The 17,244-nt window shown below is 39.9% G+C and overlaps 1 protein-coding gene across 5 annotated transcripts in view; it reads right to left on the bottom strand.

Annotated features, from left to right (window-relative positions):
• ntrk3b (neurotrophic tyrosine kinase, receptor, type 3b) overlaps nucleotides 1-17,244 on the bottom strand; it is a 284,546-nt gene that overhangs the window by 12,042 nt on the left and 255,260 nt on the right. For all 5 annotated transcript variants that reach the window (XM_077520229.1, XM_077520224.1, XM_077520227.1 and 2 more), the window contains one exon: nucleotides 13,904-14,147. In XM_077520229.1, coding sequence (XP_077376355.1) covers nucleotides 13,904-14,147 — 244 coding nt within the window. The remainder of the gene's footprint in view (nucleotides 1-13,903; nucleotides 14,148-17,244) is intronic.

Consider the following 17,244-nt stretch of genomic DNA (forward strand, 5'->3'; position numbering starts at 1 on the left):
CCACTTATAGAAAAGCTTTCAAGTGCGCCTAAATGCTGACGGTGAGTGTAAAGCACAGTACATTGAATTTCGGACTTTTCTGGTGTTTCAGCAAAACAAATGATGTGCATCATTTTCCAATTCTCTCCTTGCCGAGTGAAGTCTAAACACATTTGGTACTCCTGTCTGGGAGATCAAACGGCTGATAAGTTTGTTGAATTTGTAAGCGTCTCACGCATTTATCTGCAGGTCCAGCCAAGGGATTTACTGAGCTTTATTTCTCAGCTCCAATTTGCTTGACAGTAACACATTCAGACACGTTTGCACCTGTGTGTCGTCCCGCTCCAAACTATGTCTGCCACTAATCCTGCCAGGGGTTAAGTGTCGCATTTAGCTGCATCCCGGTGAAGAAAATGTTTCTTCATCTGCCTTTTTTTTCTCACCGATTCTGTAGTCATACTAGGATGTACCCAGAGGGGGTCTCAGGTATTAGCTGCATCTCAAAGACTGGTACACGCTTTACCTCCAAAAACTGCCAGCTTCCTCCCGGGATAATTCCAAAACAAAAAATGACGGTCCGCCCCTGCCAAGACAGTTGAAAGTGTTCATTCGGAAGTCATTCAACAGCAATTAGGCTGACGTCTGCCACAGTTCGATTAGCCACATCTTGTTCAATAACGTAACGCATCAGTCCCGGGGGAGGCTTAGTGGGGAAAGAAATCGTTTTCCCAGCTAGAGTTGCAAGCGACCTGGCAAATGAATGCAGATAAAAGGATAATAGCAACTTGAAAATCGCAAGGTCTTACCCATAATGATCTATTTTGGAATATACCGCTGAAATGATAATTGTGGTTATTTCCTGAATTGTTGTTACTAATGTTTTAGTATTCAACATCAGAGGTGGGTAAAACCGTGGTCAAATCGGCCCGTCTTTGACGGATGCCCGTCTTTCAGAGTGGTTCCACATTTTCGACGTTTGGTGCGAAGCCTCGTAAAAATACGCAGACCGAGAAGGATCCTGTCTACTGATCCCAATCCAGGGACATGAACCTGCTTCAGTCGGTTCTCAATCCGTGTATTATTACGAAGCTTCCCTTCAGAAAGAAGTAGCCGAAAATGCGCAAGTATTTGCCGAAAGGTGGGCATCCATCAGCGACGAGTTGTTGTGTTGACCGTTTTTGCCCTCCTTTGTTAATTTATGAGCCTGATTTGAGGTCTTCATAACCTGATCTGAACTCTTTAAAGTCTTAGTCCTGACTTAATTTCATTGGAATCGGTTTTACTATCAACAGTCACTACTTGCGCCAAAAATAGCTTTGGCATCGTTTCAAGTTGCAGTCTTGAACGTTTCTTTCAGGGGCTCCGGGGCTCTAAATTTCCTGACCTGAGAATAGTGGACTCTGACAGTCTTGGTTTTTACCTGAGCTCAACTTCTTAATGTCTTCTTTCTCCACTTCATCTCCGTTTAAGACTTCTTAACTAATATTGTCGAGGTTATGTTTTGAAATTGGTTTAAAAAAAAATGGGGTCTCTCAGCCTTGTTTCAGGTGTGGGGATAATTAACCTGATCTTGATCTTGAAATGACTTAAGCCTTTTCTTGGACTCAGGCATAGGCGATTTGGGATTTATTGACTTATGCTGCTCAGAAATATCCGAGTTGAAACTTCCCAGTTCCGACCTCAAAGCGTTCGAGGTGAAAGTAAATTGTTTTTTATTTTGGTGCTCAAAACTCAATTTGACCTCCAGAAAACTTACCTTTTTGCAATTTTGCTTCATTTATTGTTTTAATCTTATTTCATAAGCATTCCATAAAGTTAAGTAGTTTACCGTATAATTTCATGCATGGATATAACGCAATACTGTCACGTACGCTGCGTTACATGAAGTTATGGTGAATATTTATGAATGAAGAAAGCTATCTAGTTTTATGCTCGAGTAAATTATGTTCTGCCGTTCAGAGTGACGTCACATTGTAGTCCGCCGGTGAAGTGGGGGTCCTTGGCTTTTTCGGACTTCGTGAGTGGAATTTCCGAGATCAAGGGGGCGTTCCCGGACACACTTCCTGGTTTGAACTCGGATATTTCCGACTTCCGACCATCCTCGACTGCAGCATTAGTCTTGGTATTGGTTTTGATGCCTCTTGGTCTTAATCTAGTCGTCACTGTGCTTTTTCCGGAAATGACATTATTGTTACTAATGTTTGTAGAACATGTGATCTTGGTCTTGATTTCTGGACCATCCACTTTTGGGGGCTCTAGGCCTCCATCTTGTTGGATCGCATCCCGGTCTCAAACTGGCTTTATGAGCAACGTCTGCGGTCTATTCATTGCAATTACTCATGTTATAGAAAACAAGATAAGTCTTGGTTATGGTTTAAAGATTGCTTTTGGTTGCATCTTGGTCTCATCACGGACTCAAGACATATTGGACTTGGATTTATTGACTTGGTCTTGCTTTTCTTGATTTCACATCAACTCAAACTTTTGGCTTCATCTCGGATTGAAGAGGTCTGAGCACGAGTGACACCACTAGCTGTGGAAATGACTTTCTTCAGGCCCCTGATTGGCTAAAAACTTTCCAAAGTGTTAACTCATCTGCTCATGTTGATACTGAAAGAGTTGACCTTGAAATGGCCCCTTCAAAAATGCGTACACGGGCTGTGGCGCACACGCAAACTGCCGAATGCACACTGGTGTGGTAGCAGTATAGTACACAGCGCTTTTGATACTTCCGCCGCCCACAAGTATGCAAGCATCCCGAGCCAACACCGGCTTTATCTGCACTCGGCAGCACTGCAGTCCAAGAAGCCTAATGGACATCAGAGTGTCGAAAAGTGAACTGCTGGAGCTGGGGGAGCAGATATAGCGGCGTGGGGGAGAGTAGGCAGACGGCGCACGTCGAGATGGTTATCAAGGAGGGCCCCCTTCAAGACGTCCGAGGCCTTCTTGGGCTCCCGGCAGGGGCCCGCCAAGCGCCCATCGACAAGCCTCCACCGGTGCCCGTAATCTATCCTCCCGCCGCGCCGCCGCGCTCGCTACGCCGTTAATCCAATCACTCCCCTGCCACGGTAGGACAGGCAGAGCACTAATCCGGTTTACGCAGGCCACAAATAAAAAAAAAAAAAAAAAAAAAGAATTCCTCGCTCCCCACATGCATAGCCTTGCCGGTTTCTCGATGTGACGTTGACGGAGAATAATAAGAAAAATTGCAGCAATTATTTTATTTTTACTACACGAGCCTTGACTCTCAAGGTGACAGTGTGCATTCACACTGAGCTTTCAGGTTCTTTGTCACAGCTGAGGAATTAGCATAAGTCCGATGTGCCGTATATTTTCAGGTGTCTGCACTTGAGTATCTATTTTTCAGATTTTTTTTTTTTTTTTAACTTTTACTACCACATTTGAAAACAAATGCAGTGAAACCATATGGCTGCGCAACTCTCCATAACAGATGAATCAATACGGTTTTCGATACGGGGGGTGCAAAACGATTCAAGAACGGTTCCTATTTGAAAGTATGGAACAATTCGATTCAGTTAAACTCAGTGGGATTACGATTCGATTCAGTATCAGTTTGACAGGGTATGATGTACGGATGCTCGATACCACTTTTTTTCAGACCGATACCGGTACTCAGACCCTCAGTACTCACCGATACCGATACCAACTGCCGATACCAGTAGTACATTTCGCATTTCGACAAGTAAAAAAAATCACTAAAAGATATTTTTAAACAAATATATTTCCTTTAATTTTGACAAAAAAAACACCCCAGCACAGTCACTCTTCAATAGTCTTAACGCTCCAAATAAAACACAAAAATGCTCTTTTAGTTTAAGATTCACAATTTTGAAGTATTTCCAAACCGGTGAAGTTTTGGTGAAAAACTGCTTCAGGCTAGCTAGCGCCACTTACAGGCAAGGAGGACTCACTTAATGTTTCGTCTGCGTCACGAGTACTCGAGTACTTGAAAAAAGGCTGGTATCGGCCCGATACCGATACCTGGTATCGGTACTCGCTCATCCCTAGTATTATGTCATTATTTTTTCGTTATTTTATTTTACATACATTTTTGAATGAATTTGTCAGGACTGTAAATGAGTCATTTCTGTCAAAGACGTATATCTCCAATAAAAGACAATTCGTTATATATCAAAGTGGAACAATTGGATTCGGTTTGATTCGATGCGCTCACATCTTTGATATCAATAAACGATTTAACGGTTCAAACTGGTTTCTCTGGTCAAAAATGAAAACAAATATAAATACATTGAGATTAAGTGCAATAAAATTAAACGTTCCAAAATGAAATCAATCAATTAAAATATGCAATGAAAATGCAATGCAATAAAATAAAATACTATGAAATTAAGTAGCACGAAAGACAAAAAATAACTAAAATATGAAAATGCAATAAAATGACAAGCGCTCAAAAAAAACTTTTGGGAAATTCTTCCATCCCATACTTTACTAAAATCAACTTTGGCACCTCAAGGGCAAAATGCTCGCAAATGTTTTTGAGTATAATATGACAATACACATATTATTTGTGAAGCTAAATAAAGAAAAGAATGGGATGGCAATTATTGGCTTAGATGAGTTTTGATTTTAGCAGCACAGTATAAATGATTTGGGGCTTTTTTTTTTTTTTTTTTTTTTTTAGCAGCTAGCGTCAATTATTCGCATGCCTCCCTGTGATAGCACAATTCCTGGAATTTTAATTACACGCCAACCTGCACATTTGGAATATCCTTCCACCAGCTTGCAACGAGGCGTCAGGTTGGACCTCACATAGTCGCGTTGAAATGTGGGGGAGAAAAAACAAAACAAAAACAACTCTATATAGACAGGAAATATGTACCATAAAAAAACATCACTCGGCATGAAAGCAGAAGTCTATGGAAGGAATGAATAAAATTAAATTAAAATAAAATTCAGTCATGCAATTCACTTCACAAATATGGCACTTTACTGTACTTTAATTTATTTAATTCAATCTCCTGTGTAATAACCTTATTTATTGATTGATTGAATTTAAATTTTTTTATTTTATTTTTCTTCTTCTTATTAATTCAATCTCTGGTGTAATAACCTTATTTATTGATTGATTGAATTTACATTTTTTTATTTTATTTTTCTTCTTCTTATTATTATTATTATTAATTCAATCTCTGGTGTAATAACCTTATTTATTGATTGATTGAATTTTTATTATTATTATTATTATTACTATCATTATTATTATTATTATCATTATTATTATTATTATTATTATTATTATTATTATTATTATTATTATTAATTTAATCTCTGGTGTAATAACCTTATTTATTGATTGATTGAATTATTTTCTATTTTATTATTTGTTCTCATTGCTGCTGGACATGTAAATTTCCCAGAGGGAGCCATCCCAAAGGGATCAATAAAGTCAAGTCTAAGTCTAAGTCTAAGTCTAAGTGAGGGAACAGCTGTCTGTCAGCTACAGTATACCTCCGAAAAGGAAGTTTTTTAGTTTTAACGTCATCCCAGGTCAAAAAGAACATTTTCTCTCTGTGTAAAAAAAAGCAAACAAACAAACAACAAAAACAGATTGTGCATAAGGGGGGCGGCACGAGGATGATGTTTTCCTTTGCACGGTGCAGCGGTAATAAATATAACCTGCGCACTCATTAGCACAAAGCCGCTGCTGCTCGATAAATAATGCAGAGGAAGAAGTGCCTGTTTGATCCTTGAAAGGGGGAAAAACCTGGGGACCGTTTGTCTTCAAAGCAGAGCAGGTAGAGGCAACCAGAGCTCGGGAACGTACAAGTCCTTGAAAAACAGGCACAAAAGCACAACTCCGGAGCTTGTTACTTACTGTAATGATTACACACCACCTACACGTTTAAAAAAAGAAAAAACAAATGTTAATTGTATTTGGGTATTAAAAGTAAAAGTGGGTTCAGTTCTTGTTAAAAAAAAAAGAGAGATCAAAAATAAAGTTGAAAGAGTGCTTTAAAACACTTCATGATCTCTTTATCACAAGCCATTTAATACATCTGTCAAGGCGATATACCAGTGGTGTCAAATATACGGCCCGCGGGCCAGATCAGGCCCGCAAAGGGCCCGTGAGATGATTTTGTAAAGTATACAAAAAAAAAGTATAATGTCGGACTAATTAACTCATTCACTCGCCGCCATTTTCACATTTCGCAATCCCGTTCGCTCCCGGCTGTTTTACTGGATTTTGACTGACTTTGCAAGGCCCATAGAATATTGTGTTCAATTTCTATAAAAGCATGGAACCTATCAAAAGAAAGATTAAAGTCTCTTCTTTCATCAGGAAAAAAAAGTGTTTCTATCTGTTTCCGTTTTGCAGCAATTAGCAAGTTTCATCAGTTTTCACTAATCTATTCAAAATTGTAAGTAATTGAGCTTTTTTTCTACATGGCCCTGGTTGATCTCCTTTGCTCTGCTGCCACCTGCTGGCCGTTTGTGTAATAACTACCATTTCTGCAACCGTTCTTTGCAGCCGAGAGGCTGCATCAAAGACTTCTGTATGCTCTAGCATAAAAAAAAACCCAAAATACGTATAAATTCGTCTTTGGGACACTTACAACATAAAAAAAACAAAACGTATTTACACGTTATTGGGAGCAAATGAGTAAATCATCCGGTCACAATCAAAACATAAATTTGTAATTTCACAAGCAGTCTTCAGATGAGCAATGCAACTTGTACGGGGAATCGTCGTCCTAGATGTCATTATCGAACACACAACTTATAAACTACGGTTTGTTTAATTATTATTATTTTTTTGTAATCATACACCGACATAAATGTGTTAAATACGATTACTGGTAACACAAATAGATATGACTAGGATCAACGTCCTTATTAACTGCGCCACGCAATGCATTCTGGGAACAATTTATATGCAAAACAGGTCGATTTAACACATCCAGAAGTCAGTGTTGATACGTTCCATTTGCATTTGTGTTATTTTTTCGGAACAATATGATTACCGTTGAGCTCCGCAATTTAGGGCTGATCCAGGAAAATTTGCGTATAAATGACGGCAATCGTTTTTAAGTTATACACCGTTATTTTCCCGATGTGGCCCACTTGGTCATATATTTTCCTCCATACGGCCCCTGAGCTAACATGAGTTTGACACCCCTTCTATGTACATTGTGTCTGCATTGCACCAATTACTCTATCCAAGAAAAACAAAAATCAAATGTCTCCCTCAAAAACATTGCCCTTGAACGATATCTCCCACCTGGGGGACTCATAAAGGCTTAGTCTACTATTAGATAATGAGGGAAAACAGGTACTTCATGATCTCAAGTTATGGATTTAAAACAACACACTTGGGATTTTTTCCCTCCGCAAATAAAGGCTTCCTAACTTAACGGGCGCCCACCTCCATCTTGAAGTTGAGTCGTTGAAGGCCAGTTCAGTTTACATATACAAATTATTTTCCACAACTTTTTTTTTCAATCAACAAATAAAGGATGTCCCCACAATAGACGATTACCTCCATCTGCAGGTGAGTTCATCAATGCCAAGTTGCCAACAGGAAGTCTTTGCGGGAAAAATACGAACATTTCGATGCTAAGAATGATTACCCCGGGTTTACACCGGTTGCGTGTGCGGCGCGGCTGCGGTACGGTGCGTCTTGACTGCGTGCTCCGGACGCGTCAATTTTTTGGCCAACTCACACCGGCTCCGCACAGCTGCGGTCCGGCAGCTCCGTTGCCGACCCCTCGCGCGCGATCATGTGGCATTGAAAACAACGACAAACACACAGAAATTCTGTGCTCAACAGAGAAGCGGAACGAGAGGTGGACTTTTATTATTTTGTGGATTTCCACCTCCAATATAAACCTCTCCTCGTCCTTTGTTGGTGTCTAAACCGTGAATGAGCACCTCGCACGTTAACTCCAGGTCACGCTACGCCCATATCACGTTTTGCTGACAAGCTTGCGAAATATGAGCTGGCGAGTATTTTATTCTGAAAGGTAACCGGTAGGGCTGCACGATATTGGAAAATCATGCGATATACTTGCTGAACATAGCGATAGCGATATTATTGCGATATTTAACATGCACCTAAAGAAATTACATTTTTATTACCTAATGAAAGAAAAGCAACCTTAATGTAATCTTAGTTAATTAATTGTAATTATGTCTTGATAATTTTCAACTATTGAATGGCGATGCACATTTTAGTTAGCATCTGACTGGTCAAATTCATATAAAAAGCGTAAAATTCCATATTTGCGATATGCATATTGCAAGGGCCAATATCGCGATATCGATATTTTTTCGATATATTGTGCAGCCCTAGTAACCGGAAATTTATTTTGAAACTACGTCGATCTTCCTGTCCCGCTCAAAGTGTTTTGTGCTAGCTAGCTGAGACGCAGTCGACACGCAACGTACACGCAACCGGTGTAATTCGCACCATTCGAATGAATGGAATCTAATTGGTTGCGTCGCCGGAACGCAGCCGCGTCCGGTGTGAATCCCGGGTTCGCGACCCTTCCGGGGTGTAGTCTGCCTTTCGCCCTACCAATGATTATGTAGAATCGGAGATAAACGAATGGATGTCATTATGGGTTTGTTCTTATGCTCACATTACTCGACGTCACTATTTATATTTTGCTAAAAACAAAACAAACCGCAGCAAAGCTAAATGGAGGCAGTCGGGCAGCAAGCAAGCAAGCCTATGGGGCCGGAATGTTTTGATCCTATTCTCCTGCGGGCAACACACAATGCAAGCCTCTACATCTTTTCTCCTGACAGCTACCCGCGTGTGTCATGATGTGTAATTTTACTCTAACGAGCAGTTTGAAGTGATTTCTCTTCTCGACAGCTACCTGCAACCTTTGTTTGCGTCTAACACACAGAGAATTAATTACCGTATGAAAAAAAACAAAAACAAAACAGAAGCAGCCCACTTTGATTCTGTTTTGATAACCAAGCGATTAGGAACGGTTCACTGCGTGCGCAAAAACATGATGGTATACATGCTCTACAAATAGCAAAGATTACATGATGAAATTGGCATTTATCCTCTGAGAAAACACTTCATTTGACATCATAATGCAAAGACTGACTAGTTCCGCACCAGACTGCCATAGCTGGTTAGCTAGCTTACACGTTTATGAATATGCCAGTTTAGCTTGTAAATTTGGTGCCCGCTTTTTTTTTTTTTTCTCAAATCAAATCAAATCACTTTATTTCACTCTTTAAAATAAAAGAAATGAAAGGGGACAGAAAGAAGTAAAACTTGCCCGCTTTAACTCGGTTTTAAGAACCAAACAATAAAAACGATTAAACAGTGTTTGTGAAAAAAACACGACGGCAGACACGCTCTACAAACTGCAAAACTTGCATGAAAAAATTGTCTTTTAAAGGTGTATTCAAGGATCTTCTCAAAAAGTAGAAGCCAAACGTCCGTTTGTCACTTTAAAAAAAAAAAAAAGACGCATGGCAGACATCCAATCAGCTCTCCCGCTCGTCCGCGGGGGCGGGGCCAGGGACGGGTGCGCATGCTCGGCTAATTGATCGCTTCACAAGCAAATTGGGTTCCCCTTCATCTGACAATTAGCATCGATTTTAAACATAGAAGGCCAAAACATCCCTAATAAAAATTAAATAGCACTAATATACTAGCCACTAGAGGGTACGAGAACTGCACAAATGGAAATCAACAAATGTGTTCCTTTTAAATATTGTGAACGACGACGATATTGTGGCAGTTTTAATATCGCGATATCACGATATTGCCCTTATCGTGACATCCCTAGTTAGCTATGAGCTAATGTTAGCTAGCTAACAAGCTAGATGTCATATAAGGTCAAGTGATCAATATTGTAAGGTGTATTCAAGGATCTTCTCAAAAAGTAGAAGCCAAACGTCCGTTTGTCACTTTAAAAAAAAAAAAATGACGCATGGCAGACATCCAATCAGCTCTCCTGCTCGTCCGCGGGGGCGGGGCCAGGGGCGGGTGCGCATGCTCGGCTAATTGATCGCTTCACAAGCAAATTGGGTTCCCCTTCATCTGACAATTAGCATCGATTTTAAACATAGAAGGCCAAAACATCCCTAATAAAAATTAAATAGCACTAATAAACTAGCTACTAGAGGGTGCTAGAACTGCACAAATGGAAATCAACAAATGTGTTCCTTTTAAATATTGTGAACGATGACGATATTGTGGCAGTTTTAATATCGCGACATCACGATATTGCCCTTATCGTGACATCCCTAGTTAGCTATGAGCTAATGTTAGCTAGCTAACAAGCTCGACGTCATATAAGGTCAGGTGATCAATATTGTAAGTGATCCCCAAAGTAAAAAACAAAACAAAAAACTGATTATATCATAGGTTTTAATATCCTAATCCACAAATCCTACACGTTAAACTTACTCCAACCCCAAACCTTAACCCAGAACCATAAATCCACATCGAAACCCAAACCAAACTCTTACTCACTTATTATCCATCAACAAGACCCCACTTTTATCAACCACATTCCCCCCCAGCTCTTGCAAATAATGCGTTCAAGTTAACAATTTTGGTTTACAGCGTATACATAAAATGCACAAAATCCTATTCTTTTTTTTGTTGGCTGTCCTCATGCAACATACATTTTGACCGATGTCCTCATTCAACATACATGATAGCGTCGTTCTCTGGTTCCCGACTGCAGCGTGCGCGTACGTGCGCAGAATCAGCAAATGACTCGATAAATTATTCAAGTGGGTAAAAAAAAAAAATCCTCAATAAATTCCCCTCTGAGTGAGGTAAAGGAAACAGACGAGGAGGAAAAAGAAAAATGGGAGCCATAAGGGCAAATACGGATCTTGCTTTCTAGTATTGTGCACATGTATTTTTTTTTTTCCTATTACAACGCACTCGTTTATTTGTGTCGCCTTTAAGGACATCGTATACGATAATTTACTAGCTGGAGCAACGCTGACCTTTCACTCCATTTGTAGCAACTGGAGATGTTGTAAGATTTTTATTTTATTTTATTTTTTTCGTAGCAACTGATTCCCTTTTTGTTGTCAATCTTGCGGGGTTCTGCTCTCCAGTTTGGTTATCTTGCGAGTTCTGGTGTCAGAGGTTAGCGGATATGTCCGGTCGGAGCTGAGTGCTGCTTAATGTTACGCTCTTTATTTAAGCCACAGTTGTGCAACATATTTTTCTGGAGGAAAAGTATGTTGTATAGGTCCATTTATTCATTGTTAAAAACAGCATGTAATAGTAGTGCACATACTTAATCTTCATTTAGTACAGTGCTTCTCAATTATTTTCTGTCATATCCCCCCCGTGACTATAAATAGTATGATTTATCTATAAAATTGTTATAAGCGCACCTCTGCATAACACTGTATCCATATTAACCTATAAGAGAATAAAAAAAAGAAAAAGAAAAATATGGACCAACTTACAACAATAGCTTTATTAACTGTAACAGAAAAGATTTAATTGTGCATCTGAAATTCAAAAATAAAATTAAATCCTTAATTAAACTATAAACACTCTTTAGCTGACCACGTCAAACCATATGATACGGAAAAATAAAATTGCATAAAATCAATTAATAATAATGCATTCAATAGTAGAGCACAATATTAAAAAAAACAAGAAAAAAAAAAAAAAGAAAAAAAAAACCTGCAAAGCAAAAATATAAAATAATTTGTGCTGATTTTTTTTTTTGGGCATGCTCAGTGCAAACAAAACCCCTAGACCACCGAGCGAATGCTCCCTGCGCACACTCTGCGAATAATGAGAGCCCCACTGCCCCCTAATGTTGTGGAGGTGTAATTGCACTTTATTCTAGGACAGTAAAAAAATAAAAAAAATAAAAAAATAAAAAAATGCAAAAGCATGTTTCCTGAGGTCATGATACGGAAAAATAAAATGACATAAAATCAATTAATAATAATGCATTCAAACTGATCGCCAATATTAACTCAGGAGCACAATATTAAAAAAAAATAAAAAAATCCTTTAACCTGCAAAACAAAAATATAAAATAATTTGTGCTCATTTTTTTTTTTTTTTTTTTTTTTTTTTGCTGTGTGCAAAGCGCACATGCCCAGCGCAAACAAAACCCCTACACCACCGAGCGAATGCTCTCTGCGCACACTCTGCCATTAAAGAGAGCGCCACTGCCATCTAATGTGGCGGAGGTGCAATTGCACTTTATTCTAGGACAGGAAAAAAAATAAAAAATAAAAATAAAAAAGCATGTTCCCTGAGGTCAAACGCGCCCCCCTTGATGCAGCCTCCGGGGCGGGGTGGGGGTGGGGTGGTGGGGGGGGGGGGGGGGGGGGGGGGGTTGGGGGGGCGCCCCACTATTTGAGAAGCACTGATTTCGTAGCAGTTGGTCCGCATGAGACGTTGTCGTGACCATTTATTTTCCATAAATTGCCTCTCGCCACTTTTAGCTGCACTTTTACTTCCCCCCTCATCCTGAAAAACGCATTCCAACAGGATTTCGGCACATTTTTAATGTGTTCCGATATGTAATTTTCCAGTGTGCTGTGTTAACATAAGCCACTCTGCCGGGGGAAATGCATACCTCTTTCTGTTATTAGGAATGAATTAAACTAGGTCAAATCAGTAATAAAGCCCCCCTAGGTCGTCGTAATGAGCACAAACAAGCCCGAGAGGCTACCAGAGGAATGCTAAACGCGCGTTGGACGACATGCTCGGAATCGCAATGACACTCAATTCTTGCGCAAGGCACGTCCCCGCAGACCGGAGGGGGGAGACCGGACGTGGAAATATTTGCTCAGTCGACATTGAAGATGCCAAACAGACACCTTGGTTACCAGGGCTGCACTTTCATGCCGGGCATGTGGAAAGTGGTTCGGCGTTCTTGGCTATTCTGGACACTGCGCTGGTGTTGACACGAGGTTCGGTTTCTTTTGGGACGATGCGGTGGGAGGAAGACAAACGTGATGCTGTTACAGTATACCGAGTTCCCCCCCCCCATGAGTGGTTGGTGCACCGAATCAAATCAGCCATTTTGAAGCAACTCTACTTCGCTCCAGGCTGTTTTCCTAGATTTTTGGCTGATTCTGCAAGGCCCACAGAATATTGTGTTCTATTGCTATAAAAACATGGAAGCTACCAAAATTAAGATTTGAGTCTTTTCTTTCATCAGGAAAAAAAAAAAGTGTATTTGTATCTTTCAGTTTTGAAGCAATTAGCATTAGAATATAGTTTAAGTTTACTCATTATTCACAAAACAGTTGAAAACACTGGGGAAAAAGAGCTTGTTGCAACATGGCCCTGGTTGATCTCTTATACTCTGCTGCCATCTGCTGGCCGTTTTTGTAATAACTTCCATTCTTTGCAGTTCAGAGGTTGCATCAAAGCCTTTTGTATGGTCTAGCATAAAAAACAACAACATAATGGCAATTCTTAAAATAGAACGTATTTATACGTTTTTGGGAGCAAACGAGTTAATTGTCAGAAAAAAAATCCCCAATTTTCATAATTATTTTAAACGTGGAGAGAAATTATTTGAGAACCTAATAAGGGCAGTTAAAAAAATAGAACAAATATATACAAAAAAATCGTATATAGACTGAAAGCCTAGTGGCCAAAGTAATTTTAGCATGTGACATATTTTGCTATCATGTCACCCATAACCTTAATATGCCACACTCAATTGAGACGGTATCTATTATTATATTTCATGCGGTGTCGGGCTTTTGTGGTCCAGCAGTAGCTGACCTTTTATTCGCTTTTTTTTTTTTTTTTTTTTTTTTACTTTTGAAATAAAGACAAACTCTTTCTTCAAGAAAACATTTCAGCAATTCTGCAACAAAATCCAGGTAAAGGTTGCTTGCCTCACCAAACTCCCAGGAGCTGCATAAAAAAAACAAAAACGGAAGAATCCGTCCGACTTACCCTATAGTAGTCGCTGCTGTAGATGTCCCTCGACATGCCGAAGTCGCCGATCTTGACAAGGAGGCCGTTGCCCACCAGGCAGTTGCGGGTGGCCAGGTCCCGGTGGACGAAGTGCTGCGAGGCCAGGTACACCATCCCCGACGCGATTTGGGAGGCGATGTGCAGCATCTGGGAGAGGCCCAGCTCGCCGTTAGACTGCAGCGGCTGGCCGTCCACCAGGATCATGGCGTCCGGGCCGTGGGCTCTGCATTGAGGACGCCGTTACTCACTTAGTGTAGAGTGTTACATTTTGTCTGCCATTTTGAAATGGAGTCTCAGTTGCAGTCAAATTTCAGTCACGCTTGTTAGTTTTTAACTCATTCACCGCCAGCCATTTTCACTGAAGCAACCCTCTTCTGTTTTCCTAGATTTTGACTGATTTTGCAAGGCCCGCAGAATATTGCGAATGTGAGTTTCATCATTATTTACATATCTGTTGAGAACACTGGGGAAAAGAGCTTTTTTGCAACATGGCCCTGGTTGATCTCTTAAACTCTATGTCACCTGCTGGCCGTTATTTGTAATAACTACATTGCTTTAAGCATTCTCTTCAGGTCAGAGCCTGCATCAAAGCCTTCTGTATGCGCTAGCATTTACAAAACAAAACAAAACAAAAAAAAACATAAATACGTATATATACGTTTTTTTTTGGACCAAGCAATATTTAAAATAGAACGTTTTTATACGTTTTTGGGAGCAAATAAGTTAATCACAGTTAGTCAACCTCATCCCATTTTTATTTCGTCTATCTTTAGTCGACTATTAAATCTAACATTTTAGTCTTTTTTTTCTTTTAGTATTAGTCAATAAAAGCTGTCAATGTTTTTGTTAGCAGATTATACTGAACCGAAAACTATTTCACATAAAATTGTCTTATATTTTGGATGAAAAACAACACATAATTACAGTGGCTACTATGGCTCCATGCTATGAGCTAAGCTAGTAAGTTAGTCAGCTAGCAGTTAGCAGTTGCAATAACATTATTATTGGAACGTAATAGGTGTTGGATTAAGTTAGGTTATAACTGTTAAAGTTAAGTTAAAATTGACTGTTTGACAAAAAAAAAAAAAAAAAAAAAGAAGCACAGAGATAAAGATGTATAATGCTATCTTAGCTTTTAGCTAGCCACCAACTCGCTATCTACCCAGCTAATGGAACAGCAACCGGTTAGGCTAACATAGTGTGAATTTGTTTTTCACCGTGTATCCCCAAATGTTAGAATGATGCAGCAATTTAATACCAGCGAGAAAAATAAGTGTTGCTGGAATTGAAAACTCTAAACACGGCAGCCTCGGACCAGAGCTAAGGCGCAACAACAGGGTAAGCTAATGGCTAGCATCTGTGTTTATTGATGTCATGAACCATTTCTCACCATTGTAATTTTATTTGTGGTACAGTAGAGTGCAGACTGTTGAGTAGAATTGTTATGAGCTAAGACACAGAAAGAGGGTAAGCTAATGTTAGCATGAGAATGCACGTCAACGGCGAGAGAAATGTTTATATCAGAGGAATTGAGAAGCGCTCAGCTTTAATTCTGATGAAAGATGTTGAGGTATTTAGGTCCAATGATGAGCTCTGAGGTTCACAAGTTTCCAATGATGAACCCTGTTTTAATTCTGATTATAAAACTGCAATCTTAGAAGCGCTTTCCTTTCAGTTCCGTGAAGGCTCAACATTCCGACGATAAACTGGGCTTTAATACTGTTGACAAACTGCACATTTGTGCTGTTCTCAACTCTTTTGACGGAGCCATTTTGAGGTTCATCAGCTTTAATTCCGCTAATGAACTTGTTGTTAATGATGATGAATAACCTGGCTTCCATTTTGATTATAAACTGTGCACACCATTATCAGCGCTTTTCTCCTGCATCCTTTTGAGGTTTCTTCAGATTGAATTCGGAAATCGTCACGAGTCATTTTAATGTTCGAGGCAGCTTTTAGTTGAATGATGATCTTAAATTCTCACAACCTGCACTCTTCGACGGTAGCGACACCAACTCGAATTCAAACAAATAATTGATTTTAATTGTGATGAAAAACTGCTTTGGACAATTATTTTTTCGCTGGTGCTATTTTGAGTTTCATCCGCTTGAATTCTGATCATTTTGAGGTTGAGAGGTGTTTTCTAATCATGCCCGTCGCCCCGTGAGTTGTTTTGAGGCACCACGACGACTCTCGAGCGCAGATTAAGAGCTCATTTCCATTTCTATTTATTTATATTTTTGACATTTATGGGTGACGACGGCGACGACTGCCGCCGTCCAACGTCCCGGCGTGAAGATCCCGCTGTCCTCATCACCTTCTCGTCGCTGTGATGACACGACGAGAGAAGGCAGCGCACATGCGGGGCCACGCAAACAAGCGCGCGCGCGCACACGCGGGCTGTCATTCTGTTTCCATCTGTCACATTGAGGCCAATTAAAGGTTTTGTGCTCGGAGAGCGAGGCTAATAACGAATCTCTAATGCGAGGAGACGAGCAGAGGCGTCGCCGTCTTGCCACGTGTGTCACGCGCCACGAGTGATTTTTCACGCCATTTAATTAAATAAAAAAAACAACAACAACGTGTTTTTAGACAACCGCCTTCTCTTATTAAAAGTGTTTTGCCCTCGTTTCAATTGTAGCTGCTGACTGACAATTCGACTAATGCTAAAAAAAAACATGGATCCGGTTTTCCGCTCATCCATCAGCATTATACGTCGTTAAACCTGCATTACTTTTAATTGCCCACAGGGGGCGATAACGGTTGGACAAAATACTCACTTCCACAATTAAAGGGATACTTCACTTGTTTAGCCCATTATAGCAAGTAATTATTTTGTCTATAATTAATTTGATACTTTCATTATTTTTCACGTACAATTAGCACCTTTAAAAAGACATTTTGCAACTTGCCGTCGACTGAAAATGACATCACAAGGGCTCAGGTAACCTATCACAGCTCACCTGTTTTCTAGGTTTGGTCACGTGACATTCACAAGCTGAGCTGTGATTGGTTACCTGAGCCCTTGTGATGTCATTTTCAGTCGACAGCAAGTTGTGAAATGTGTTTTTAAAGGTACGCGAGATGTTTTCTTCTTACTAGGGGGGTAATGACAGAAAATAATTGAGAAGCACTGGTTTATTAATCGAACCTGCTCGATTATAGTTTGCAGGGCCCTGATGATAAACTGCCTGCTGTTATCACTTGTCATTTGGAGGTTCATCGGCTTTAATTTTGATAAACCCGCCTTGAATTCTCCTGAAAAACCGAACGCAACACCAGCTTCGATGGAGCCATTTTGAGCTTTGACTGCTTTATTT

Source organism: Festucalex cinctus, chromosome 4, assembly GCF_051991245.1.
Source record: "Festucalex cinctus isolate MCC-2025b chromosome 4, RoL_Fcin_1.0, whole genome shotgun sequence".
Classification (NCBI taxonomy): Eukaryota; Metazoa; Chordata; class Actinopteri; order Syngnathiformes; family Syngnathidae; genus Festucalex; species Festucalex cinctus.